Genomic DNA, 22,889 nt, shown 5'->3' on the forward strand with positions numbered 1-22,889 from the left:
TTTTTACTGTGGAAAAGGCCAGTAGCCCCTTTGGCGAGTGCTGAACTGCAGGCTGCCATAGTAGTCCTGCTAACATCTGACTTGGACTATTTAAGTAGACACTGTAAGGTATCAAACAATAATTTACATTAAACATGACTTGATGCCAAAGTCGGAGTTAATGTAATTTGTTGAAGTGTGCAAATCCCCTGTGCCCATTCACGACTGCACATGGGGCTTCTCCTTGAGACTGGTTTCTTCCCTCCTGGGAAGACGTACAAATGACTCCCGGGAAAGAAGACAATAGCAGCTTCTGTGGGAGAGAGGTGTTAGGTCTTCCTGGCAGGAAGCCACAAGGATTTTGGCCGAAAAGGCGCGTTTCAAAGGTTAAGCCACGTTTGAAATGGGGAACATTTGGGAAATGGGCTGCTCTATTGAGGTAGACAGGCTGGCACTTGGTTTTCTTGGGGCAGGTTGCCACCTTCGTAGCCAAACCTTTTGATTAGGCTAGGGAGCTCTGGGCACCAAGAGAGTTGGATGTGGGCAGAATGGTGCATCCTGGGATAGCCAGATGCCACACTTTGCTGGTAGTGGTCATCAGAATGGAGGTAATCTGGTAGGCCACTAGCTACCAACCACATCCTACCCGAGGACCTTGTCTGAGCATGAAAAGAGCACACCTGGCAACCAGAACGTTGATCTCGACAGACTGGATAGGAGGACTGAAGAAGTAATTCCCTGTTGCACCAAGGAACCAGCAGAAGCTGTACCAGCATGGACTGCACCTGGTGGCTAGCAAAGGAGAAGGGAGTCATGCTCGTGGAGAAGTCGTCTCCAGAGCCAACCCGAAGCAAGAGACACCAAAGGTCAGTTGGCTGACCTACTGTTTGCTGCACAGGGCCACAACAGTGGAGGAAGCCTCCTGGGGCCCGTTGCAAGCCAATATCTTAAAATGCAGTTTCTCAGCCGTGCAGTTCCAGAGACAGGGACCTGATGCTCAAAGTTGCACCCGAGTCTGCTGGACCCGGAAGAGTCGTTGGAGTGCAGCTTGGTCACCCAAAAGTCAAGTTATCAGCCAGGAAAGGATTTGCTGTAACTGCAGTATTGGGCGACTAGTAGCCCAGTGGCGACTGGACCTCTACCAGGAGCAAGAGGACTTTGAGGGACGTCTTCCCCTGTGGCCAGGACCGCCTCACCAAGTTTGTGCACCGAAAGGGAGCGCAGAAAGACATTCATCGACCGCATTGCATCTACAGCATCCTTGTGCATCTTCAGCATTTTGTATCCCTTATATTAGGACCATTTCCAAAGGAACCTACAGTAAAAAGCATAAAAGTGCCTGGAACTTCCTGAAAACTGCTTTACCCTCTGAGGTAACTGATTTTGTGTACCTTGCTGGACCCACTGACTGGCTCCCTGACCGTTTAGGTCGCTTAAAGTGACTCAAAGTAATCACGTTGATATTTAGAAACTTCTCAAGAAAAACATGGGTGTCAAATTAGTTGACTTTGCCAATGCTTGTTTGCAGTTATGTGAAAAAAGTGCATATTTACTACACCTTGTAATGGTCTCTCTGTAACCATCTGGTGGATCTTTTTCATTGTAGTGTCTAAAAATACAGTCTCATTATAAATTGGTGTCAGATTTCTTGAGTGTCTTGTGCATTTCTTCTTTACTTGTTGTGGTGCCGTATAAATGCTTTACAGTTGCACTTGTTCCTTAGTATTGTTTCTCAGCGCCACAACTACCCAGGGTTGAGCTAGAAGATTTAACAAATGAAAACTACTGGTCCTAAATGGGCTGGTAAGTGTATTACCAGCTGTGGTCCCACAACCACATCATATAATACACCCCATTTGCTCACATTCCTCTACAGCCTATGTGATCATACTCTCTTTCAGAGTAAAGGGCTTGTGATGTGCCATCCCTACAGCAGAGACTTGCTCTGGGTCTCACTAAACGTCACAAAAAAGCTTTGGAGTCTCACTCAATGTTAAGGAAATGCCTCACACATACGACTGTTGTGTGTACTGAGGCGGGGGGGGGGACTTCAAACAAAGGCACAGTCCCTCTAGAGATCATGCAGGGGATCAGTCTCCATTCCAACAAGGCTGAGATAGCTCTGTCCAGAATACAACCTACAACACATAACCATCAGCTAACACAGATTTCTGCTTTGAAAGCTCAGCCTACAGAGCGGTCAAACCACTTGAATTAGCCAATTCAGTTTTCAGTTTTTTATTAAATTAGCAGTTAATTAAAACCATTGCAATAAAATGTCACCGTAGCTTTTTTACCACATTAAAAATAAAGTGAAGCAAACCATCAAATTCGTACACATATTTGTAACAAAGCAGTCATATAATTACTGTTGTGATCACATTACAGGCTTCAAAATCAAGGATAAAATGATTTGGTGCAGAGGCACTAGGGCAATGTGCAAAAATAGACTGTGATAAGTTTTTGGGAAGGAGGGGCCGGTTGGGCAGAGGCAGGAGAGGGAGAGAGCAGATTGTCCAAGAGTCTCACATATTTTCCGTACCTTGTCAGCGCCTGAATGTCTGAGGAAGTAAAACAGAGAGCAGATGCCTCCCAACATGTGCTGATGCCCCTTTTTAGATATAAGGGTTTTAGGAAAAGTCTTCTAGGAGCGTCAAGGGAGGGACAACAGCACAGAAGATGCAACCATGATTCAGACCTGTAATGGCACAATCTACAAGCCCCCTCCTCACTAGTTGGAGCCCATCGGTTGAAGGCAGTGGAGCGCAGACCTAGAAGGCGCATAAACATTATATTTTTGCGGGCCACTGCGATCAAACTATCAAGAAGGTAAGGTTGTGGTACTCCAGGGAGATATGAATTGTTCAAGGGGAGCAGGATGGTTGATTTTTTTAAGACCCAAAAGTCCATCTGGTAGGAAATTTGTCTAACCTGATTGTTTATAACCCTTTTCCAGACAGTGTATGGAATAGAGTCTGCGGTTAGCAATGTTTCATCAATATGTAGTGTTCTTATGGCTTTTACAGTTTGACGGTTCCATGGATTCCCAGAGCTGGCAAGAGTTTCTTTTAACCGGGCTTTAATTGTGTTATCTGCGGCTTTTAGAGCCCTTATATAGTACTTCAGGGTGTCAGCATCACAGAAAATCGATTGTCTTTGAAGGCCCAGCTCCAGTCGTAATCTTGCCCTGTGAATGTAATTCGGAAGACAAAAGATTTTTTTTTATAAATGGTGACCTGGGCATGGTCGAGACTGGCCGAGCATGCACCAGGAAAGGCCTGGTGCCCGTAACGTAAGGCAGGAAGGAGAGTAGCTTTGATCACCTTCAGTATGGGTTCGGCAGAAGGACTACTCAGGGACTGGCTAAGTCGAGTTAGTCTGTATGTTGTTGCTCCAGCTCTCTTTTTCAAGGCAGCTATGTGGACTGATTGTCTGGAAGACTCGCTAAACCAAACCCCCATGTAGTTGTATTTTGATGTTGTTTTAATCTTTGCGGGCTCAATGTTCCACGTTAGACTTTTCTTTTTCTTGCAACGGCCAAAAATCAATACCTTGGTCTTATCCTGGTTAATTTTAAGAGCATTAGCGGTGTCGTATTCGTGGAGCATACACAGGGCTCTTTGGAGGCCAGACTTGGCCTGGTCCATTTTGACAATATGGTCAGAGTATTGCAGAATGTGCTAGTTCGTTTTTGCGAGGCCCAGTTTTGGCAGAAGGCGACTGCTTTTCTCCAAGAATCTCCCCAGGTCAGCGGTGTAGAGGTTGAACAAGATGGGAGCAAGAACGCATCCCTGCTTTAGGCCGTCGGAAGTTGGAATTTTTGCAGAGAGTGTCGTGGGGCCAGTTCTTACTCGCACTGATGTGTTCTAATGCAAGGAGATAAGGGCTCCGAGCAGGCTCAGAGGGATCCCCCAATTATCTAATTTCCTCCATAAAGTGTTATGAGACACTTTGTCGAAGGCGGCGCTGTAGTCTATAAAGCAGCAATAGAGGGGAAGTTGATTTTTTTGCACTGCTTGTTGACTCAGAATGGCTAGGGCGGTGATGTTGTCAATTGTGGAGGCAGAAGTTCGGAACCCAGTTTGAAAGTATGGTAGAATATTGTTTTCCGCTACCCATTTTTTTAGCGACTTGAGAAGACACCGAGCGTATACCTTGGCCTCAAGATCTAATAGGGCAATGAGTCAGTAATTAGCTGGTAGGGAAGGATCTCCTTTCTTAAGAATTGGGCATAAGATCGAGCCTTTCCATGAGTCTGGTATCTGAAAGGTAGTAAACGCATAGTTGTATAAGGGAGGTAATAGCTTAGCCCATTCTTCCAGCAAACATTTGAATACAGCAGATGGAAGGCCATTGGGCCCTGGAGCACCATCGTTTTTCATGGATTTCAGAGACTTGCAGACCTGGGCCGAGGTAGTCAGCTCGTGGGATTCCATCAGCTTAATGTCGGCAGGATCTCAGATTTCAACCTCAGCGAGGTCCAGGATATCACAGCAGTATTGTTGAGTCACATACTGACACCAGACGTCTTCAGAAACCGTGTTCTCCCTGCTCTTATTGGGGGAGCAAAGTTTGTTTATATGGTTCCAAAAGTGAGTTCCGTTTTTTAACTTTAACAGAGTGAATATTTTTAGACAGTCGTTCTGTTCTTTTTGTTTCTTGGTTTCCCATGTTGATTTTTTGTAGGCTTTACGTAATAAAGCCATATTATTGGCAGTGAGCTCTGTACCTTTAAATTTATGCAGGCGCACAGCCCTCCTTAGGGCTCTTCTTTGGGTAACTTAAACCGGATTGGAAATCTGCCGCGGGGGAGGCCTGGGGAGTCCGTGATGAACTTCAAGGCCTATTAGAAGGTCTCGTAATTTAGCGATGGCAATGTCCCACCAATGATGATGGCCTGTGGGAGGGTAGTGAATGAAACTTGAAATTATTTCCACGAGCCAAGTGCCCACCTTATCGGCACCTAAAGAGTCCCATTTGATTCTTCGGAATAGAGTGTGGAGTTCGATCTGTGTTGAGTGCCCCACTTCAGTTACTTTGGCAGCAACAGGAACTTGCAAGTCCATTGTTATGGTCAAAGAGTTATGGTCGCTCTCTGTACGAGGGGGATCTCCATTTTAACTAACTTACTTGCCAGAGATGGTGATAAAAAAAATATAATCAATGGTCGAGAGATTCTTAAATGTTAGAGATAGATGGACACTGGTGATCCTGTTCCAATGTGATTTGCTTCGCAAAACGTAAATTGTACTTGGTTAAAAAAGTTATCATGGCTTCTTGCTCTTTGGTTTTGGTGACTAAATGAGTGTTGGATCTCAGATCTGTGATATTAAAAATCACCTAATAACAGAACTTCAGCAGAAGCGAACTCAAGTAAAAGCTCTTCCAGATGCTTGATCAAAAGAGCTGTTGCCAGTGACTTTGATGGTGATAAAAAAAATATAATCAATGGTCGAGAGATTCTTAAATGTTGGAGATAGATGGACACTGGTGATCCTGTTCCAATGTGATTTGCTTCGCAAAACGTAAATTGTACTTGGTTAAAAAAGTTATCATGGCTTCTTGGTCTTTGGTTTTGGTGACTAAATGAGTGTTGAATCCCAGATCTGTGATATTAAAATCACCTAATAACAGAACTTCAGCAGAAGCTAACTCAAGTAAAAGCTCTTCCAGATGCTTGATCAAAAGAGCTGTTGCCAGTGACTTTGATGTTTTAGTTGTGTTGTGGTAACAGTTGATTAAAAGCAAAGGGAAGGCCCTGGTTGGAGTTGAAAGACCAGTGATTAATGCAATTTGCCCAGCCAAGGTGTTCCGATAGAGGGGGATAGCTTCGATCTTGCATCTGTGTTTAATAAAAATGGAGATGCCCCCAGAAGGTCTACCACAAGAATTAGGCTGGGATGCTGGTTAAAAGAGTTCATAATGGCCGTGGAGAACTGATGGAAACAAAGACCAGGTCTCTTGAAAGCAGATTATATCACTTTTGCTCAAATAGTCCACTGCTGATTTAGATGAAAGGGTTGACTTTAGTCCAGCAGCGTTCCAGAAGGAGATGGTCAGTTTAGAATCTGACCACTTAACTGAGCCGTTAGGAAGGATGCTGCTGGGAGCAGAGGGCTGGAGGCTCTCGATGGGAATACCCTTGATGGCTGTAAATATTGTGGGAGACAGAGAAACTTGATTTACAGCTCACCAAACGTTGATTGTTGTTATATGAAATGTTAATGAGGTTATCCGCTTTTGATGCATCTGGCAGCCAAACATGGGTTGCACCCCATGACCCTTTCAGGACACTAGTGTATGACCTCACTGGTTCATCATGAAGAAGTATGTGGGGATATTTCTGTTAAGGGGGACCCAGAGTTCTATACCCCAGTCTTCAAAGAAACTGGCTTCTCCAAGAATTGAATCCCTTAGGGATTCTCGTGACCACGTTGTAACAGTTGCTTCCGAAGTGAAGCCCCTTGCCCTGGTATTAAGGCAAACTTGACTGCTGTAAGATGAGAAGAAGTAATCCAAGTGAGCCAATTATGCATTACAAAGATAGAAGAAGGTTGTGTGGAATTAAGGGAAAGGTATGCAAAAAAGTGTGTCTGTATGTGTTTGGGTTTATATAGAATAAACCAGGAGAGAAAATGGAAGACTAAACAGGAGAATCTGAGAAAAGCAAACGGGTGCAAATGGCTGGGCAACAAACCTAAGCAAACAAAAGGAGATGATGGACGGAGCGCTGAAATTTTTCAGACACTCACTCCCCGTCCCAGATCTGGGTTTAATCCACCATCGTTCTTTAGATCACTTTGCCATCCCAGTTCCGACCCAGCCATATGCAAATCAGTCTTGACCCTGTTCCTCATGGGAACAATCCAGCCCAAAGTGCCAAGCCAGGTCTTCCCTGTACCGGAAGCAAGCGTCCTGGGACCAGTTTCGGCAAAACATCCCTCATCAGCCAGGCTAGCTTGAATGCAGTGGCAAAATGAGAAAGGGAGCCACGTATGGGCATACCCTGCCCAGGATGCTTGTTTCCGGTCCGGGGAAGAACTGGATTAGCAGTTTAGGACAATAATAAGACACTATTGTCATCCTTTGTTGGTTAACTTTGAGAACAACTGCTGTTCATGTACCAGCGTCATTCTGTGCAGTTCTTAAAATAACACCAAAAAACTTGTTGACGGTTTAAATTCCTACTTCTCAATGTGCTGGCAAGGCTAAGGAGGATGCTACCAGAGTAAAAGTGACTAATATTGCTTTTTACCAAGATATTTTTTCCATCTTTCCCTCCCTTCCAATAATATGTCCTTTCTTCCCTTCAACTAAATGTCCACCCTGTCTCAGTGTAGAACCTGTCCTTCCTAATTATTGTGCGATATTGTGCACCCTATTTAGGACCGTAAAAGTGACAGCTTGCCCATCACCACCAGTTTTTTTTTTGCATTGCCTTTTTGTTTAGAACAATATACAGAATAAACTATGGGAAATTTGGAAAAATCACCTGAATCGCAAAAGTTAATTATCATCATTTGCATTCATTTCTTGAAACTTTGTTTTGCAAGACAAACAAAAAAGACAAAATGTACTTACAATGTCATCCAATTGTAAACAAACAGAGTCATCATCTCTGCCAAATCTGAGAACCAGCACTTTCTCTGCGGTGCTTTTTATGGCTTGGTCTAGTTCCCGTTTGCTTGTCAACTTGGGCAATAGGAAACTCATGTTGATCAAAACTGTATCCAGAATGCTCTACTGAACCTAAAAAGAAATTAAACATGAATCTTAATTTAATTTACCAAACGTCAATGCCACAGAAATCAGGTAGAACCTACTATCACCTATTTTAGTGCATGGTCAAACCACACAAAACAAAATCAGGGTTTCGAACAGCAACGTAGAGCTCAAAATCATAGGCAATATACTGAGGACCTCAATGCAAATGGCCCATCAATCCTGATGGAACTGGTAAGGGATGTTACTGAGTACATTGGATGAGGTCTGCTGAAGCACCCATGGCCTGTCCTTACTTCAAGACCCCCAACCTGTAGTGAAAGAGCCACTCTTGTGGTTTGGCACCCTATACATGACCTTCAACTACCATCATTTTAACTGACAGTGTGTTATTTTACCATGGCCTTAATGCAGGACGGTCCTGCATATGCCTGCTTCTCTTCTGTCTTGTAATCTTGCTGTCTTTTGGTGGGAGCTGGCATGGAGTAGAACAGTACTATTGGCTTTGACATGGCCTCATGTCATCTTGTTTTCTGACTTTGCCTTGCTTCAAGCTTTTCTGTGTGCACAGCAGCGCTTGCAAGTTGTTTGGGCTATGAGAATTATAAGTGCTCACTATTGGCTTTGACATGGCCTCATGTACTCTTGTTTTCTAACTCTGACTATTGGCTTTGACATGGCCTCATGTCATCTTGTTTTCTGACTTTGCCTTACTTCTGCGTGCACAGCAGTGCTTGCGATTCATATTCAAGGTTTTTCTGCTCCTCACTTGTTTTTCGCACCTCACCGACCAGAGTGAACTGGAATATGTTTTGGGAAGTGTTTGCGGAATGTACAACTCGGAGTCAAAATATGGGAGCATGTCCAGCCTCCGTCTTGGCCTTGACGCAGACGGGTACAGCCAGCTGGTTTTTTTCTAATCAGAAGGGGGCGAGATTTTCTAGAAGCTTCGCCTCATGTTGAGTAATAGTATTAAAGCTGGGAACCTGCGGGGGCCAGGTGGAAGTTCACCACAGTATAGACGTATTGCTGCGGAGGTGACGGAACTTGAGTCCTGACTGAACTCCTTCCTGGGCTGTTGAAGGACTTCCCCGGCTTTAGTTGTCAAGGATGATGTAAATTCAGTCGGTGAGGTGCTCCTAACCATTTTATATATATATTTTCTACTCTTTGCTACTTGTTTATACTGCATTCTATTTCAATTGTTCACTTAATCATTCACTTGACATTTGGGAATCTGCATTTACTGATAGATTTGGCCCACCGTTCTAAACATTGCATTAACAAACTTGTGTTTGTTATTTTAAAATGCACCTGAATTTGTTTTCTTGCCTCGCCTAAAGGGAGTGCTACGTCCTTTCCTCGTCTTTAGGGGGTGCTGCTCAAAGTGTATTATTTAAAGGTGCAGTGATATATTTGCGTCCAAAGTGGGAGTGCAGGATTTGGGTGTGTCCTTTTAGCAAAAAGCACATTCATTACACAACCCAAGACATATTAGCTGTTCAAAACTGCTGAAAACCCCAGGCTAAACTGTGTTGTGGAATGGGGTATTACCGGGTTAATTGGACCCAGAAATACTGATTCCCTAGAAAAACTTTATTTCTTATGGACCCTCACGGCCCACCTCATAATGGACACCAATTTCCCCTGACCCTGGAGACACTGGTATTTAGTATCTGTAACTCTGGGGTGGGGTGAACACAACCATTTAGTGTTATGTAATAAATATATCAAGCAGAACCAAGAATGCCCTCAGCAGAGACTGAAATAGTTGGAGAACAAACACTGACAAAGCCAATCTATTAAGCATCAGTACTCTGAAAGGTTCTTGAGTGTCAATAATCCAAAACACCAGGTGCAATATAGCCAGCAGCTACGCAAGCATCCAACATACACAGATAACAGGTATAGCACAGCTCAGTTAGTGGCATGTTCTCCCTCACACACAAAGCAGGTGCAGAACACGTAACACAAATACAAGAATCCCTTGCAGGATGCCATGTACATCAGAACAGATATAGCGCTGCTGTCAACAGTAGGTGTTCCTCTCAGAAAATCCATACAACATAGAAGGCCAAGCATTGACAAACCCAATAAATCTCACTTTGCCAATACTGGCATAGGCTTTGTCACTATTTGTGCATGCGTTGGCAAAGCCAATACCACCAGGCCACCATCTTGGAATTCTATTTTTCTTTTTTATCAAATTCTGTTAATTAGAATTTTCTTTGCAATTGAAACTTAAAAGCATTACACATGCAACATTGCTTGAAAATCAGCCGAGAGTTACAGAACTCACATGCAGGGTACAGCTTCTTCACAAGGTCTGCGGCATAGAAACTTTATATAACATTACAATCAGAACTTGTTGCATGCAGTCTAGTGCATCTGAGCGACAATCTACCTTTCGAAGAGAGTAACATGAAAAGGAAACTTATCATACCTAAACAAGCATTTGCAATGCAATAGGTCTCGCATTTCCGCTAGTTGGAGCTATTTACATTGTACATGACAATGCCTTTCTTTTTTTCTTTCGTTTTTTAAAACATAAATAAAAGGCATTGTTATTTATAATGCCAATAGCTCAAACTCACGTAAATGCGAGACCTATTGCATTGCAAATGCTTGTTCCATTGTCTCACTCTCCCTCCTTCAGAATGGGGACAGCACGGAGGGATGAGACTTCAGGAGAGACAAATGGGGCTGAGGCTTCTTTCACGGAATAGTTTTTTTTGTGGTTAAATGTTTAGGAGAACTAGCAGGGATAGCAGCTGGACCAGAAGCGGAGAGCGAGCAGCCTGAGGGCAGACACCTAGATGGCATCTTGTAAGAATACCCAAACTCAGATGCCCCAAAGATCCGCTCTTCCACTCCATCACTTATATCTTCTATCCTATTTCCTAGGGCTATTTCCGAGGGCAAGATCAAGTGGGCAGGAAATGAGTGATGTGTGCAGAGAGAAGGCCCCCACAGAGGCTTAAGCCGCACTGGCCTAATGCCAGCCGCCTCTGCACCATAGAGGTGTCTGCAGCCTAAGCCTCCCCTGCATACTACCTCTAAAAGCCTGCAATCATTAAATCTCAAGCCCAACAATGCAACTCCAACACTGGGGAGAGTATGGTAAATGACCTCCTACCTCTCTTACACTACCTCCAGCCTTAGAAACAAGCATTAAAAATGCAATAGGTCTCGCCTTTGATTAAGTTAAAGCCATTTGCTTTGCTAATGGTATTGTATAGCAAAGCAAATGGCTTTAACTTAATAAAAGGCAAGACCTATTGAATTTTCAATGCTTCTTTATATTGGTAAGAGGTGATGAGACAGTGCACAGAAAAACAATATAAAAGCTGGTGCAATTAAGGTATACTTTTAGCCCCGACGACAAAGAACTGGTGCAGGACTGTGATGGCTTGTACCAGGGCACCAGAGGCTGCGGGTATCAGGTGCCCAGAAATTAGTTCCACAGGTCACGCAGTATTTAAAAACACACTACTGCTTGCAGTGCCCTTTGTGCTACAGTCAGTCCAGTAAATCCAGGAGGAAAATCTTGTATAAAAATTAAAAATTGAAGGCTCTCTTCTGCAAGAGAAAGTACCATGTATCAACCATTCTCCTTGGTAGGGAAAGAGGAAGGCATTGATGAGTGAGTCTGAACAAGTGTATTCCAGTCAGAATAGGGGTACAAGGGGCTTTTTTTAACCTTAGTTTTGAGGGATGTTCTAAGGTTTCACACAAAGGAAGAAAGGCATCACGTGTATGAACAGGGTCGGCTCCAAAGATTTTAGGCTGGAATATGAAGCTTCTGCGAGGCAGAAATCTATTTCACGCATGACTAGCCATCAGATGGGTAGTCCTGACCAATTCTGGGCAAGACTGTTCATTTAAATTCTCACTCAAAGCGCCAAACACACTGGCAGCTCATCATCCTGGTTCGCAATGAGACCGGTTAAGAAAGGAAATGTAACGCCAAAATATGGGTCACTGGTTGCTTCCCGTACGATACAAAATGCATCCTCGAATACATTAATTTTTTTAAATAACGTGGAAATTCTAATTCAAAGGCTCGTACTGACGTTGCTTTAAATTCACAGTGTCCTTACAAAGCAGCAAGCGCTTAAAACAAAAAAAATAATTTTAAAAAACACAAGAAATCGATCTAAGAATTATCTTTTGATTGGTGTTTGATCATGTGCAGGAATAGTTTCAATCGACAAGAGTGGTATGTGAGCAGGGAAGGAAAGGGTGGAGCAGATATTGTTGGAAGAAGATGATGGATGCGACAGACAAGGAAAAGCTGACATACAAAAAGAAGCTGGCCACTCAGCTGGCTTTCTCGCCAAGATTACACGTTTACACGAGTGTCATGAATTTGCCACTTGCACAACGAGTGCTGGGGGAGGCACGGAAAAGAAACTCATTTCCCTGTGCTAGCACTCGAAGCTCATTCTTTCGCCCGTTTCAAATATACAGCACTGTGTCCTGTGCACCTTGCCATGTTTAGAATTTAGAGTCAGAGAAAACAAGATTAAAACCCTTAAAATTTGCATGCAATGAAAATCCACAAGGTTAGGCTGAATGTATGACAGAATGACAGGACTTTAATGGCAGAAGCTGCAATACACAGACCGAGATGCCCGTTTCAATATTGACTACAGTGGGAGAAATCATTAATAAGCAAATGTATTTATGCCTCTCTCAAAAGTATCAACAATTTCACATTGTTTTCCCCCTCCACCTCCGTCAAGAAATGTAAACATTTAAAAAATATCAGCTTGTGTTTCAAGTAACAATAATATGCTTAAAAACGAAGCCAGGTTTAAGCTAAAATGGCTCAGAAATAAAAATCCTCCCCTCTCTCATGAAATAAACCCCACCACGGACGTGCTACCTTATGCAGGGCTGGCCCTTCTTCAAGTAAAGTGCCCCGGGTGAAACTACATTTTGCTCCCTCCAGATACTCATCCTTTCCGCATCTATCCCCTCCCACTGGGGATCCGGTGGGAGGGATATCAGGGAGAGGCTTATGTTTTCTCTGGTCACGTTCTTGCTGAATACCTCGGACCAGTGACCTGCCTGTTAACACACACATTTTCCCCTTGAGACCTCACCTTAATCACCTATTCAGTTGGGCAACGGAGAAGGAAGGAGAGGGAGGCGAGAAGGGGGGGGGGGGGGGGGAGCAAATCGGATGGAGACTAACGTGAAAAAAAATGATATCCAGCCTGTACTCCGGAGATAATGAACAGAATCAGTACCCTGGAATAAAAGCATTATTCGAAGAAGCTCAAGGGTTGAGTTACATGTGACCACCTCAACTGTAGGCACCCCGGGCCAGGGCCCAGCTCGCCCGCACCAAAAGCCGCCCTTGACTTTAAGCCACTGCTTGAGAAAATGCAAAAAAGAAGGGAGGATGCCTCCTCCAGGCTGACGTACAGTAATCTATTCCAATCCGTAGCCCCCTTACCAGTGAACAGGGAAAACACGTTGTGGAGTGCCCCCCATTTTAAACGGACGAGATTCCTTTGCACATGGGGTGCGCCGGGGAATACAGTCACCAGTCCGGTATGTTGAGGGAAAACACTTGGGGTGCGCATGAGGGCACATAGACTTATGGCCCCCCCCTTTTTTGTTTAGTTCACAGCAGGGGGAAAGTGGATTGGAGGGAGGATGCCTGGGACTTGGAGAAAAACTGCAAGGTTGTGCGGTGTAACTATTACAAGGAGACCGGCAGTTAGAGGAGTTACCACTATCTAATAAGTCACGGGTACATTCAGGCTGTACCACCGAAGTTACAGCGAGCAGCTGCTTTGTAAGAACTTTAATCAAAGTGTCAGTTCTGGGACAACCGTTCATACTGCAGGAGAGGATAGAGGTACATTGCAAGAGATTTAAAATCAGAAAGAGTAACACCAGCCGTGGTGCAGAGCAGAACAGTGCATCTTTGAAACACTGATGTGTCAATAAAAGGTACATTAGAAAACTAAGAATGTAATTTGCTCTGAGTCAGGCTTTCTCGACATTCCTCTGTAATGGCTCCTTTAAGCATTTACATATATGTTGGTGGTTTTCGAAAGATAAAGCCTGAAGACAGATCTGACACAATATCGGTGTGCGCCAATAACTATACTTAGGGGTTCATATCAAGAATTCATTTCGCGAAGTGTTAACAAAACACCTCCTCCCACACTGCAGAAAGGAGTGGCCTACGAGACATACACCGACAATGTGGTTGGAAAATCATCACTGCACTGCTAACCCAGCCCTCTGAAATGAATACATACAAGACGCCGCTGGGCTATTATGTAAGCGTCCTGGAAGATTCAATTTAAAGTGAGCGTCTGCCACCTTCTCCGAGCATGCTGTGACTGGGAAACGACCCGGAGCCTACCAGTGGAAATCCACGTCTGCGCGCTGTGCTGTGAATGGAGGAGCGCGAAGACAGCCTGTCTCACGGTGCAGCTGTGCAGGGATGTAGCATGGCTTCCGCAAGGGAAGAAGGGAGTGTTTAACTCAAGAAAGAAACGTTAGGCAAACTCGGCGCTTGTCTTTATGGGGCCATGTGTTTGAAACATATGGCCCCATAAAGATAAGAATCCTTTCGCGACGGGAGTAAGTCAGGTGAGCCCGTCCAAGTGGGACGGCTCAAAGAGAGAAAAGAATACGTCAGAAAGAGCTCTTTCCCAAAGGCTGGCACCGTTTAGCATAAACGGTGACGCGGGCCAATGGGAAAGAGGGGCGGGGCTTAAAGCCCGATACTGAAGCTCCCTCTAAATCATTAAATCTCGCCAGCGAGACTGCGCATGTGCGCAGCCTTACGCTAGCCGAGACCTAAAACAAGGAGGAACGCCGGCCAGCAGAAACAGGCAGTATAAGGACTTTTCTAGAGCCGAAACAGCAAGCAAGCAGGCCTAAGCAGGGCCAGTAGAGAGCTCTGTATGAATCAAGTAAAAAAGTCAGCTAAGTTGTGGATGCAGCAACAACGAGGCCCCCCTTTCACTTATACCCACAGGACTAAAAGACACAACCAAAGGGGGAAAGGTCTCGGCCTCGATTGCACATACTCCACACGTCGATCTCTAAACCACTCTCAATCCAGCACCCACATCGTGTACCTCCGACCTTGCAGGCTGTACCGAACTCTTGGGCTTCCGACGTTTGATTTCCAAGCTGCTGTTCCTCCAACTCCTTCACCTGCCCCATGCCGCCCCACAGAGCTGCCTGCTTTGTCATTCCCTCTCACCACACACCCCAAGCACCACCCAGACAAACCCCTGTCACCGACCTGAGCTGGGGGTGATTCAGGTGAGTTGGTGGAGGCGCGTAGATGTTTGTGTTCCGAAGCCTGTCACTGCTGTGATGTTAGACAGGAGCTGACCTGTGGATTCAAAAGGGGCTCCCTACTGCTTCATTTTATTCACCAGCAGCAGGCAGGACCCCAACTTTCTTTGGGCCCAAGCTCTATCCCAGCAAACGAGGCAGTGGTTGCAGGACTAGCGCTCTATGCCAGGATTTGCGGGTTACTATTGCGTCAAGAAGCCCACATCGGCAAGGGCGCCACATTTCTTTCTGCCCAGGGCGCTATCCTAGCAAAGGGGTGCTTTGGCAAGGGGTCTCAGTCCAGCAGCACAAGGGATGGGTTCAACAAAATAGCTCCTGCAGAGAGGATGCGAGAATGACTGTAGACCAGTCAGCCATAGACTAAGTCAACCCCATTGCATTGTGCACACCCCTTCTGTATCCAGTTAAAGTCAGTCGCCGCAGATATACTCCGGGGTCGAAGGCAGTGCGTGCGACGTCTGACGTGTGTATATAGGCATGGCAGTAGAGGGGACGTAAGTTTACGCACCGCCGAATTTAACGACTTTGGCTCTAATCACGGCGTCGGCGTTTCACTAAGGAACCGTGCGACCCTGGGCCAATTTATTTCACCTTACCTCAGACTGTAAATATGTTTGAAATGTTAAAGTATTTGATAGTTTCCCGCCAACACCCGACACTAATTTTTATCAAACATCAGGTCAGAAATGCTCTTGCTAATACAACAAATATGATTCTGTAACAAGCTAGGCTGCTCCCCATGGAAAAACAAGCGCGTGTCTGCCTTGTATAGTTGCAGCGTGCAGTGGGAGCGTGTGAGGCAGAGAGGAGATGCCATGCGCGTGCACATCGCCTGTCCGTGCGCGCACATGGTTTGTCTCCCTTTGCGCACCAAACCGACAACTATAGTCTTGCCAAGGCGAAACAGCGCGTAGGCGCTGTGTTCGCTAGGCAAGACCTAAAAACGAACAAAACCGTGATGTCATGGTGCAAAGAATAATGAGGTGGATTTGAGGGTTGGAACAATGGGGCCCTTCTCAGGTGACATTTGCACGCCTTGGAGTTAGCACCGCTGCTGTGTGGCTAGATATGAAACAGGTTGAGGGCCCTAAGCCGTGGGGCGCAAGCCATCAATGGAAGCCCTTCCGACAAGTAGCTCACCAGCAGAGACCAAATATAATCGAAGCCTTTTCTGGTGTCATCCACTATGTCGGCCATGCGCTCCAGCGCCAACGCCCTCCACAACCGTGCATGCCATTGGGTTAAGGAGTGAGCCTCTTGTTTTTTCCAAGCAGGAGCAACCACCATTTTGGCTACCCGCAGACAAAGCGACGTAACAGACCATTCACTCTGTGTTTGACGTTTTAAGGATGGGTCGCGCACCCCCAGCATGGTGTGGTCCAGAGAGTCGGGAATTGGATAGCCAAGAATAAGTTTAATTTGGGACAGAATTTCTTTCCAAAAGGGCTGTATGGAGGGGCAGTCCCACCAGATGTGTTGGAAATCGCCTAACATACCACATCCCCGCCAGCACCTGTCTGAAGTGTTGGGGAAAATCTTGTGGAATTTCTGAGGCTATAGATACCAATCATACATGATCTTGTAGTGCGCCTCCCTTAGGTACATTGAGCGGTTAAATTTCACTATATCCCTACTTGAACATCCCCATTGACTATCCTCTAAAGGGGTATCCAAAAGTGTGTCCCAGAAGAGTTTAAAACGCGGGGTCGGTCTGGGGCTCAGAGCTTGTATGAGCACATATAAGAAGGAGATGCAACCCTTGGAGGAGGACCCAGATTGGGCAAACTTCTCTATGGGGAGCAGATCCCTGGTGGCGGCCAGCCGCACCAGGGGTTGCTGTACCCAGTGCTTAAGCTGCAAGTAATGGTATTCTTCCTTGGCAGTTAGTGCAAACTGTTTCTTGCATTCTTGGATGGTGAGGAACTCGCCATTATCAAATAGAAGCGTAATCAGGTGACACCCTACCTCCCTCCAAGCCTCAAAGGGTCCCTCTTGAAGTACCCAGGGGAAGGCAGCATTATAGTGTATAGGCATGTAGGGGGAGGGAAAGGTAGTAATTTGTAACCTCCTAGTAAGGACATCCCATACCTTTAAAGTGGTGGACATGGGTGTGCTAATGTAAGCGCTGAGTGGTCTATCCTATTTTGGTTTCCATAAGAGATCCCAGATGGTGCGAACCTTTATCGGTCTATAAATGTGAAGCAAGTGTTTCTATGAGGCCCGCAGCGACCATTCCGTGATTACCTGCAGTTGAGCTGCTCGATAGTATGCCTGAAAAACCGGTAAAGCCAGACACCCCCTCCTTGCGTGGTCGTGTGAGCAGGCGGTAGGGCAAGTGTGCCCTCTTCCCCTGCCAGATGAACTTAGTAAGCATGTGTTGCAATTCCCGAAAGAGTCCTCCCTCCACCGGAATGGGCAACCCTTGAAAGAGGTAAAGCAAGCGAGGGAGTACATTCATCTTGATGGCATTAATCCTGCCCAGCCATGTGATGTATGCCGCGCTCCATTTGCCCAAATCAATTTTCAGTTGGCGTAGAAGGGGAAGGAAGTTAGCCCTGTAGAGATCTGATATACGGGGGTGAGCTTGACTCCTAAGTAGGTGATCTCCTTAGTCGTGCAACTAAATGGTGACGCTCCTTCTACTTGCCCCCACTTTGGTTAGGGACAAATTCAATAAGAAGGACTAAGCCAGATTAATCTTAACCCCTTTGATGCGCATGACGGAGCGGTTCCGTCATGCGCATCGCGTATGACGGAACCGCTCCGTCATGGCCCCGCCCGCGCAATAGAACCTTCAGCACAGCGCGGTAATCCGCGCCGCGCTGAAGGGGTTAAAACCAGCTGCCTGCTCAAACATTATAAGTTCTGCTTGAATAGCCGGGAGAGAGATCAATGGATCTGTAACTGGGAGAAGCACATCGTCAGCAAAGAGTGAAATCTTATGATAGTCTGTGCCGAAACGTATCCTCAGTATGTCTGGGTTTCCTCTAATCCTGTGGGCTAGGGACTCTATGCTCAAGGAGAAAAGACTATGGACAACCCGGCCTCGTTCCGCGCGCCAGGTGAAAAGGTGGAGAAGCAACGCCATTGACCAGGACCTGGGAGCTAGGGGAGTGATAATTGGTGCCGATCATCCCTGTAAAGGTCTCGTTAAAGCCAAAGCGCTGGAGCACTCTAAATAAAAAGGTCCATTCCAAGCGATCAAATGCTTTCTCCGCATCTTGTTCTTTTTGTTTGTTATGGTTGGTTATTTCAGTTAGATGTCATGGTGCCTTTTTTATATTGTTTATGGGTGGGGGTGGGGGGGTGGGTGGAAGGCGGGGAGCGCAGGAGCTCCACTTATGCAGAAACCCTTGTGAGGGGAGCTCGGTTCCACCCAGTGAAACATGGCTGTCAGGACTATAACCTGGAATGCACAGGGTTTGAACTCCTCTAACAAGCACCATCGCTTTTGGAAATACTTGTTTGATCATAATGTCCACGTGGCGGATCTTCAAGAGACGCACCTCAAAAAAATCTGAGGAACATTGCTGGCACCATAAAACTTATCCTCTGGTGTTCCGATCCTCACACGCCTCAAAACAAAACGGGGTTGTATTACTGTTCCATGCTGGGGTCCCGTTTCAGGCACAGGATACCAAAACAGACAAAGCAGGGAGGTTCCTTATGGTTCGAGGAGACCTTAGAAGCCGCAAATGTACATTTGCAGTCATCTATGCACCAAACACAGGCCAGCAAGATTTCATTCTTTCCTTCCTTCCTTATGACTTAAGAGAATTTTGCACAGGGGGACATTCTGCTCTTGGGAGACTTTCATTCTCATTTGGGACCAAGGGCTGGACTCGACACACACACACAGAGGGCGTCGGGAGGAGCTTTTGGTAAGGCACTCAAATCACAACTCTAAATCATGGGGCTGGTGGACGTTTGGGAGATTCTAACCCCACTAAACGAGACTACTCTTTCTTTTCCCACTCCCACATAACGGACTCCCGCATTGATCACATTTTCATAAGCCAGTCCCTGCTCCTCTTGACGCTGCAAACGCACTTTCACCCGATTTGCCTGTCAGATCATGCCCCCCTAGAATCGACGTTCACTTGGCCGAACCTGCGGCCAAAACATGCGCGCTAGTATTTCCCCAACTTCCTCTGCAGGGATAGTCTTCTGCGTGATGACCTCAGGAAAACTATTAAAGAATACCTTGAGCAGAACGACCCGGAGACCACTTCTCATGCCATTACATGGGATGCTCTCAAGGCGGTAGTCCGAGACAAATGCATCGAGCTGGCTACTACCTTGAGATGGCAACAACGCGAGGAACACCTCATGTTAGAACGGGACTTTGTATCAGCGGAGACGGCCGGATAAGGCCAGCCCCTCAGTCCAGGCACTGAGGAAAGTCACGGCACTTAGGGTGAAACTGCAGGCCATTTATACTAATAGAGCGGAAAATCCCATTCTACGCTTACAGTCCAGGGGATATGAGTGAGCGAATAAAGTGGTGTCCTACTAGCACGCCAACTACGGGCCAAACAGGAAAGGGAGTACATTAAACTGATTGTAGAGGAAGAGGGCAGTGCCCATAAGACAGAGGAGGGGAAGGCGCAGGCCTTTGAGAAATTCTACAAGGCTCTTTACACTTCAGAACTCCCACGGGTGCAAAACTAAACAGGGTATTTAGACCCCTTGGTTCTCCCTCAAGTCCCGGCCAACTCCTATGAGGAGTAGGCGCAACCCATAACCTCCGAGGAAGTGCAGAAGGAGATTGACTCACAAACTCCAAAAAGCACCAGGGCGGTACAGCTTCTTGGCACATTTCTATTGCATCTTCGCACCGGAGCTGGTCCCCTTTTTAACTCTTCTATTTAACATCATTGCCTCTACACAACAAGTCACCCCCTCCATGGGAGAGGCGATCGTGGCAGTGATTCCCAAACCTGGTAAGGACCCCACTGCCTGCTCTTCTTATCGCCCGATATCTCTCCTGAAATTAGATGCTAAGATTTATTCCAAAATCTTGACCACTCGTCTCGAATCAGTACTTCCCGGTCTCATAGATTCGGATCAATCAGGATTTATTAATAGACGGCAGACTCACGATAATTTGCGGCGCATCATCCATATAATTGGAATTCTATTTTTTTGCCTTGTTTAATATGTTTTTTTTTTTTAAACCTTTTTTTGTTTTAGAAAATATTACAACAGAAAACCAGCAGGTAGAAGCATGCACTGTGGATGGTACGTTTCACTTATATCTTGACATTGCAAAAACATTTTCCAAGCATACTTGAGCCTCTCACTTTCCCCCCAGGGAGGTCAGCACATACTCTGCAGGCATGTCCCATTTTATGCCCTCAACACAAAGGGGGGTTTGGTGTACCGTCTGTGTGTTAACCCGCCCGTCGTCTGAGGAAGCAGATTCAGAGTCTGGATCTATGATTGTCACAGAAGGCTCGCCAGTCAACTAAGTCATCCTGCACCTTATCGTCTCTAAGTCGGCTAAGTTTCATGTGGGCCTCTTTCGCCAACATCCATTCCGTCCCATTTTTGTATTGTGTTGGTGAGCAATCTCTGGTGCCCTTTGTCCCATCCAGGTGATTGCAACCCTACGTCTCACTAGGACAAGCACCAGCTGCAGAAATTTATATGATATCTTCTTGCCTTTTGGTCGCTTTATATCACCTAAGAGACTACACTGGGGGAACAGGACTAGGTTTAAATGTGTAGTTCTGGCTATGTCAACTACCACTCATCTCCAGAATCTTGTTTAATATAGTTATATTGTTTCTAGATGGGCATCATGTTGAGTGTAGGCGCAATGTGATGGAGAACTTGTAATTCTATTGTTTATTGAATAATACAAGCTAGAAACCACATTGCTTCAAAACACTATGGGCCTGATTACGAGTTTGGCGGTCCGACTGCCAGAGAACCACACCTGCCTACTCCACGCGGCCGCTGTGCTGGCAAACAACCGCCAGTCAGAGTTGAGCAGTCTGAAACACACACAGACGCCCAGGAGAGCCTGTCAGTGGTTCAATGGCAGACCCACGGCAGGCTGATTTGTCGGTGATGAGACTGCGGACACTGACAGGATAGCGTATTTTCCGTTGAGTGTATTACGAGCACAAAGTGACATAGATGGTCTCACAGCGGCGGTCCTATTGGTTGGACTCAAATACCACACATCAGAAACCTCGTCACAAGTAGCCACGCCTGCAAACCACACTATAAAACACATGCCTAACTTGACCAACATCCTTTGCCATTCTAGACAGAGCAGCCACCTTTAGCACAACTATAATTAATCCTTTCAATCTATTATTTTTCACTTGCATTTGCACAACTTAAGCTGTTATTCCCACCTTAAATATTTATTTGAGCCCACTACTCTAACATTTTATTTCTCCTCTCAATATGCCCCCAAAAAAACAGCCTTCAGTGAAAGGGAATGAACAACCATGGTGGATGAAATCATTATAGTAGAACCCCAAATGTTTGGTATCCAAGTCCAGCATACTCCTCACATTATGAGATTGGAAATGTGGGAGAGGATAGTCAACAGTGTGAATGCTGTTGGAAACTCCCTACGCACACAGCTGGATATCAGGAAAAGGTGGAACGACCTCCGGAAGGAGGTTCGTAAGAAGTACAGCGACCGTCACCTCCTCCAGGAGGCACAGAGAACTGGTGGTGGTCCTCCCAGCTCACCATTACGACTCATGCCCTGGGAGGAGAAGGCCTTGGCCATCCTACACCCGGAGGGCTTGGAATGAATACAGGGAGGCATGGACTATGGTAAGCTGTACTACAAGAACTGACACAATATCACAAAGTCCTGCCTGCTATCAAATAGGCCTTTTCCGTCCTCATTAACATCTACTCCCTGAACATGGCATGTAGAATCTATCCTAAAAGTTTTATTGTTTTTTTAAAACTTTTTATTGAACAAAAGAAAGGTCATGCCATACAAGTTATCATTTCACTTATCTGGGTACAGTGTCTGTCACAGGTTATAGCATTATGTCTCATACTGACTCATTTTACTACGCTGTCACACTTCTTGGACTGCAGAGCGTTAATTGTTCGCCAAGGGAGGGGACATAAGGGGGTTCACACACGTTTCCACGGTACACATTCCATTTAGTCCAGAGCAGTATCTATTTTCGAGGACAGCCACGGGCCACATAAACCGTTTTCTCCTGTGCCATACACCAGTCCATGTCCTCTTTCCAGGTATTAATCGTTGGCGGCATTGTTGCTCCCCAGTGTCTAGCTATATTTCGCTTTGCGACCATCTGTCCCAGCGTCAGCCAGAGCTTTCCCTTTGTATTCAGGTCCGTGGGCTCCCAGATATTCAGGGGACATCTTTTTACCTCGGGCCGTAGTGAAACCCCCCCAAACCACACTCATGCACTTTTTTCCAGTAAGTTTGGACTAGTGGACACTCCCAGAGCGTGTGCAGGAAGGTCCCCTCCAGGCCACATTTTCTCCTACACATCCCATACTCACTCCTACCCATATGTGATAATTGTAGTTCAGAAAAGTAAACCCGGTGTAGAATTTTCAATTGGACCAGCCTTAGCTTCGCCAAAATGGCGACTTCCTTGGGGGAGGATAGGGCCTCCTGCCATTCCTCGTCGTCTACTTCTAGACCGTCCCTCCCCCATTTCTCCCTCAACGCTGGTAGAGGGTCTGGAGTATGATGTATACGTTTTTTATATGTAAGGGATATACTTCTTTCAGGCAGGTGTCCGTCTACAAGTCTATCCTCAAGAGGGGAGGACTCTGGCAATGGTGACCCATGCGGGATATTGGCCTGAAGGGAGTGTCTGACTTGTGCGTAC

General features: G+C 45.9%; 1 protein-coding gene across 6 annotated transcripts in view; it reads right to left on the reverse strand.

Moving 5' to 3' along the window:
* The window catches only part of TXNL4B (thioredoxin like 4B), an 88,095-nt gene that overhangs the window by 50,952 nt on the left and 14,254 nt on the right, over nucleotides 1-22,889 (reverse strand). For all 6 annotated transcript variants that reach the window (XM_085622395.1, XM_085622396.1, XM_085622392.1 and 3 more), the window contains one exon: nucleotides 7,561-7,728. In XM_085622395.1, coding sequence (XP_085478521.1) covers nucleotides 7,561-7,692 — 132 coding nt within the window. In that variant the 5' untranslated portion in view covers nucleotides 7,693-7,728. The remainder of the gene's footprint in view (nucleotides 1-7,560; nucleotides 7,729-22,889) is intronic.

Source organism: Triturus cristatus, chromosome 8 (assembly GCF_964204655.1).
Source record: "Triturus cristatus chromosome 8, aTriCri1.1, whole genome shotgun sequence".
Lineage (NCBI taxonomy): Eukaryota > Metazoa > Chordata > Amphibia > Caudata > Salamandridae > Triturus > Triturus cristatus.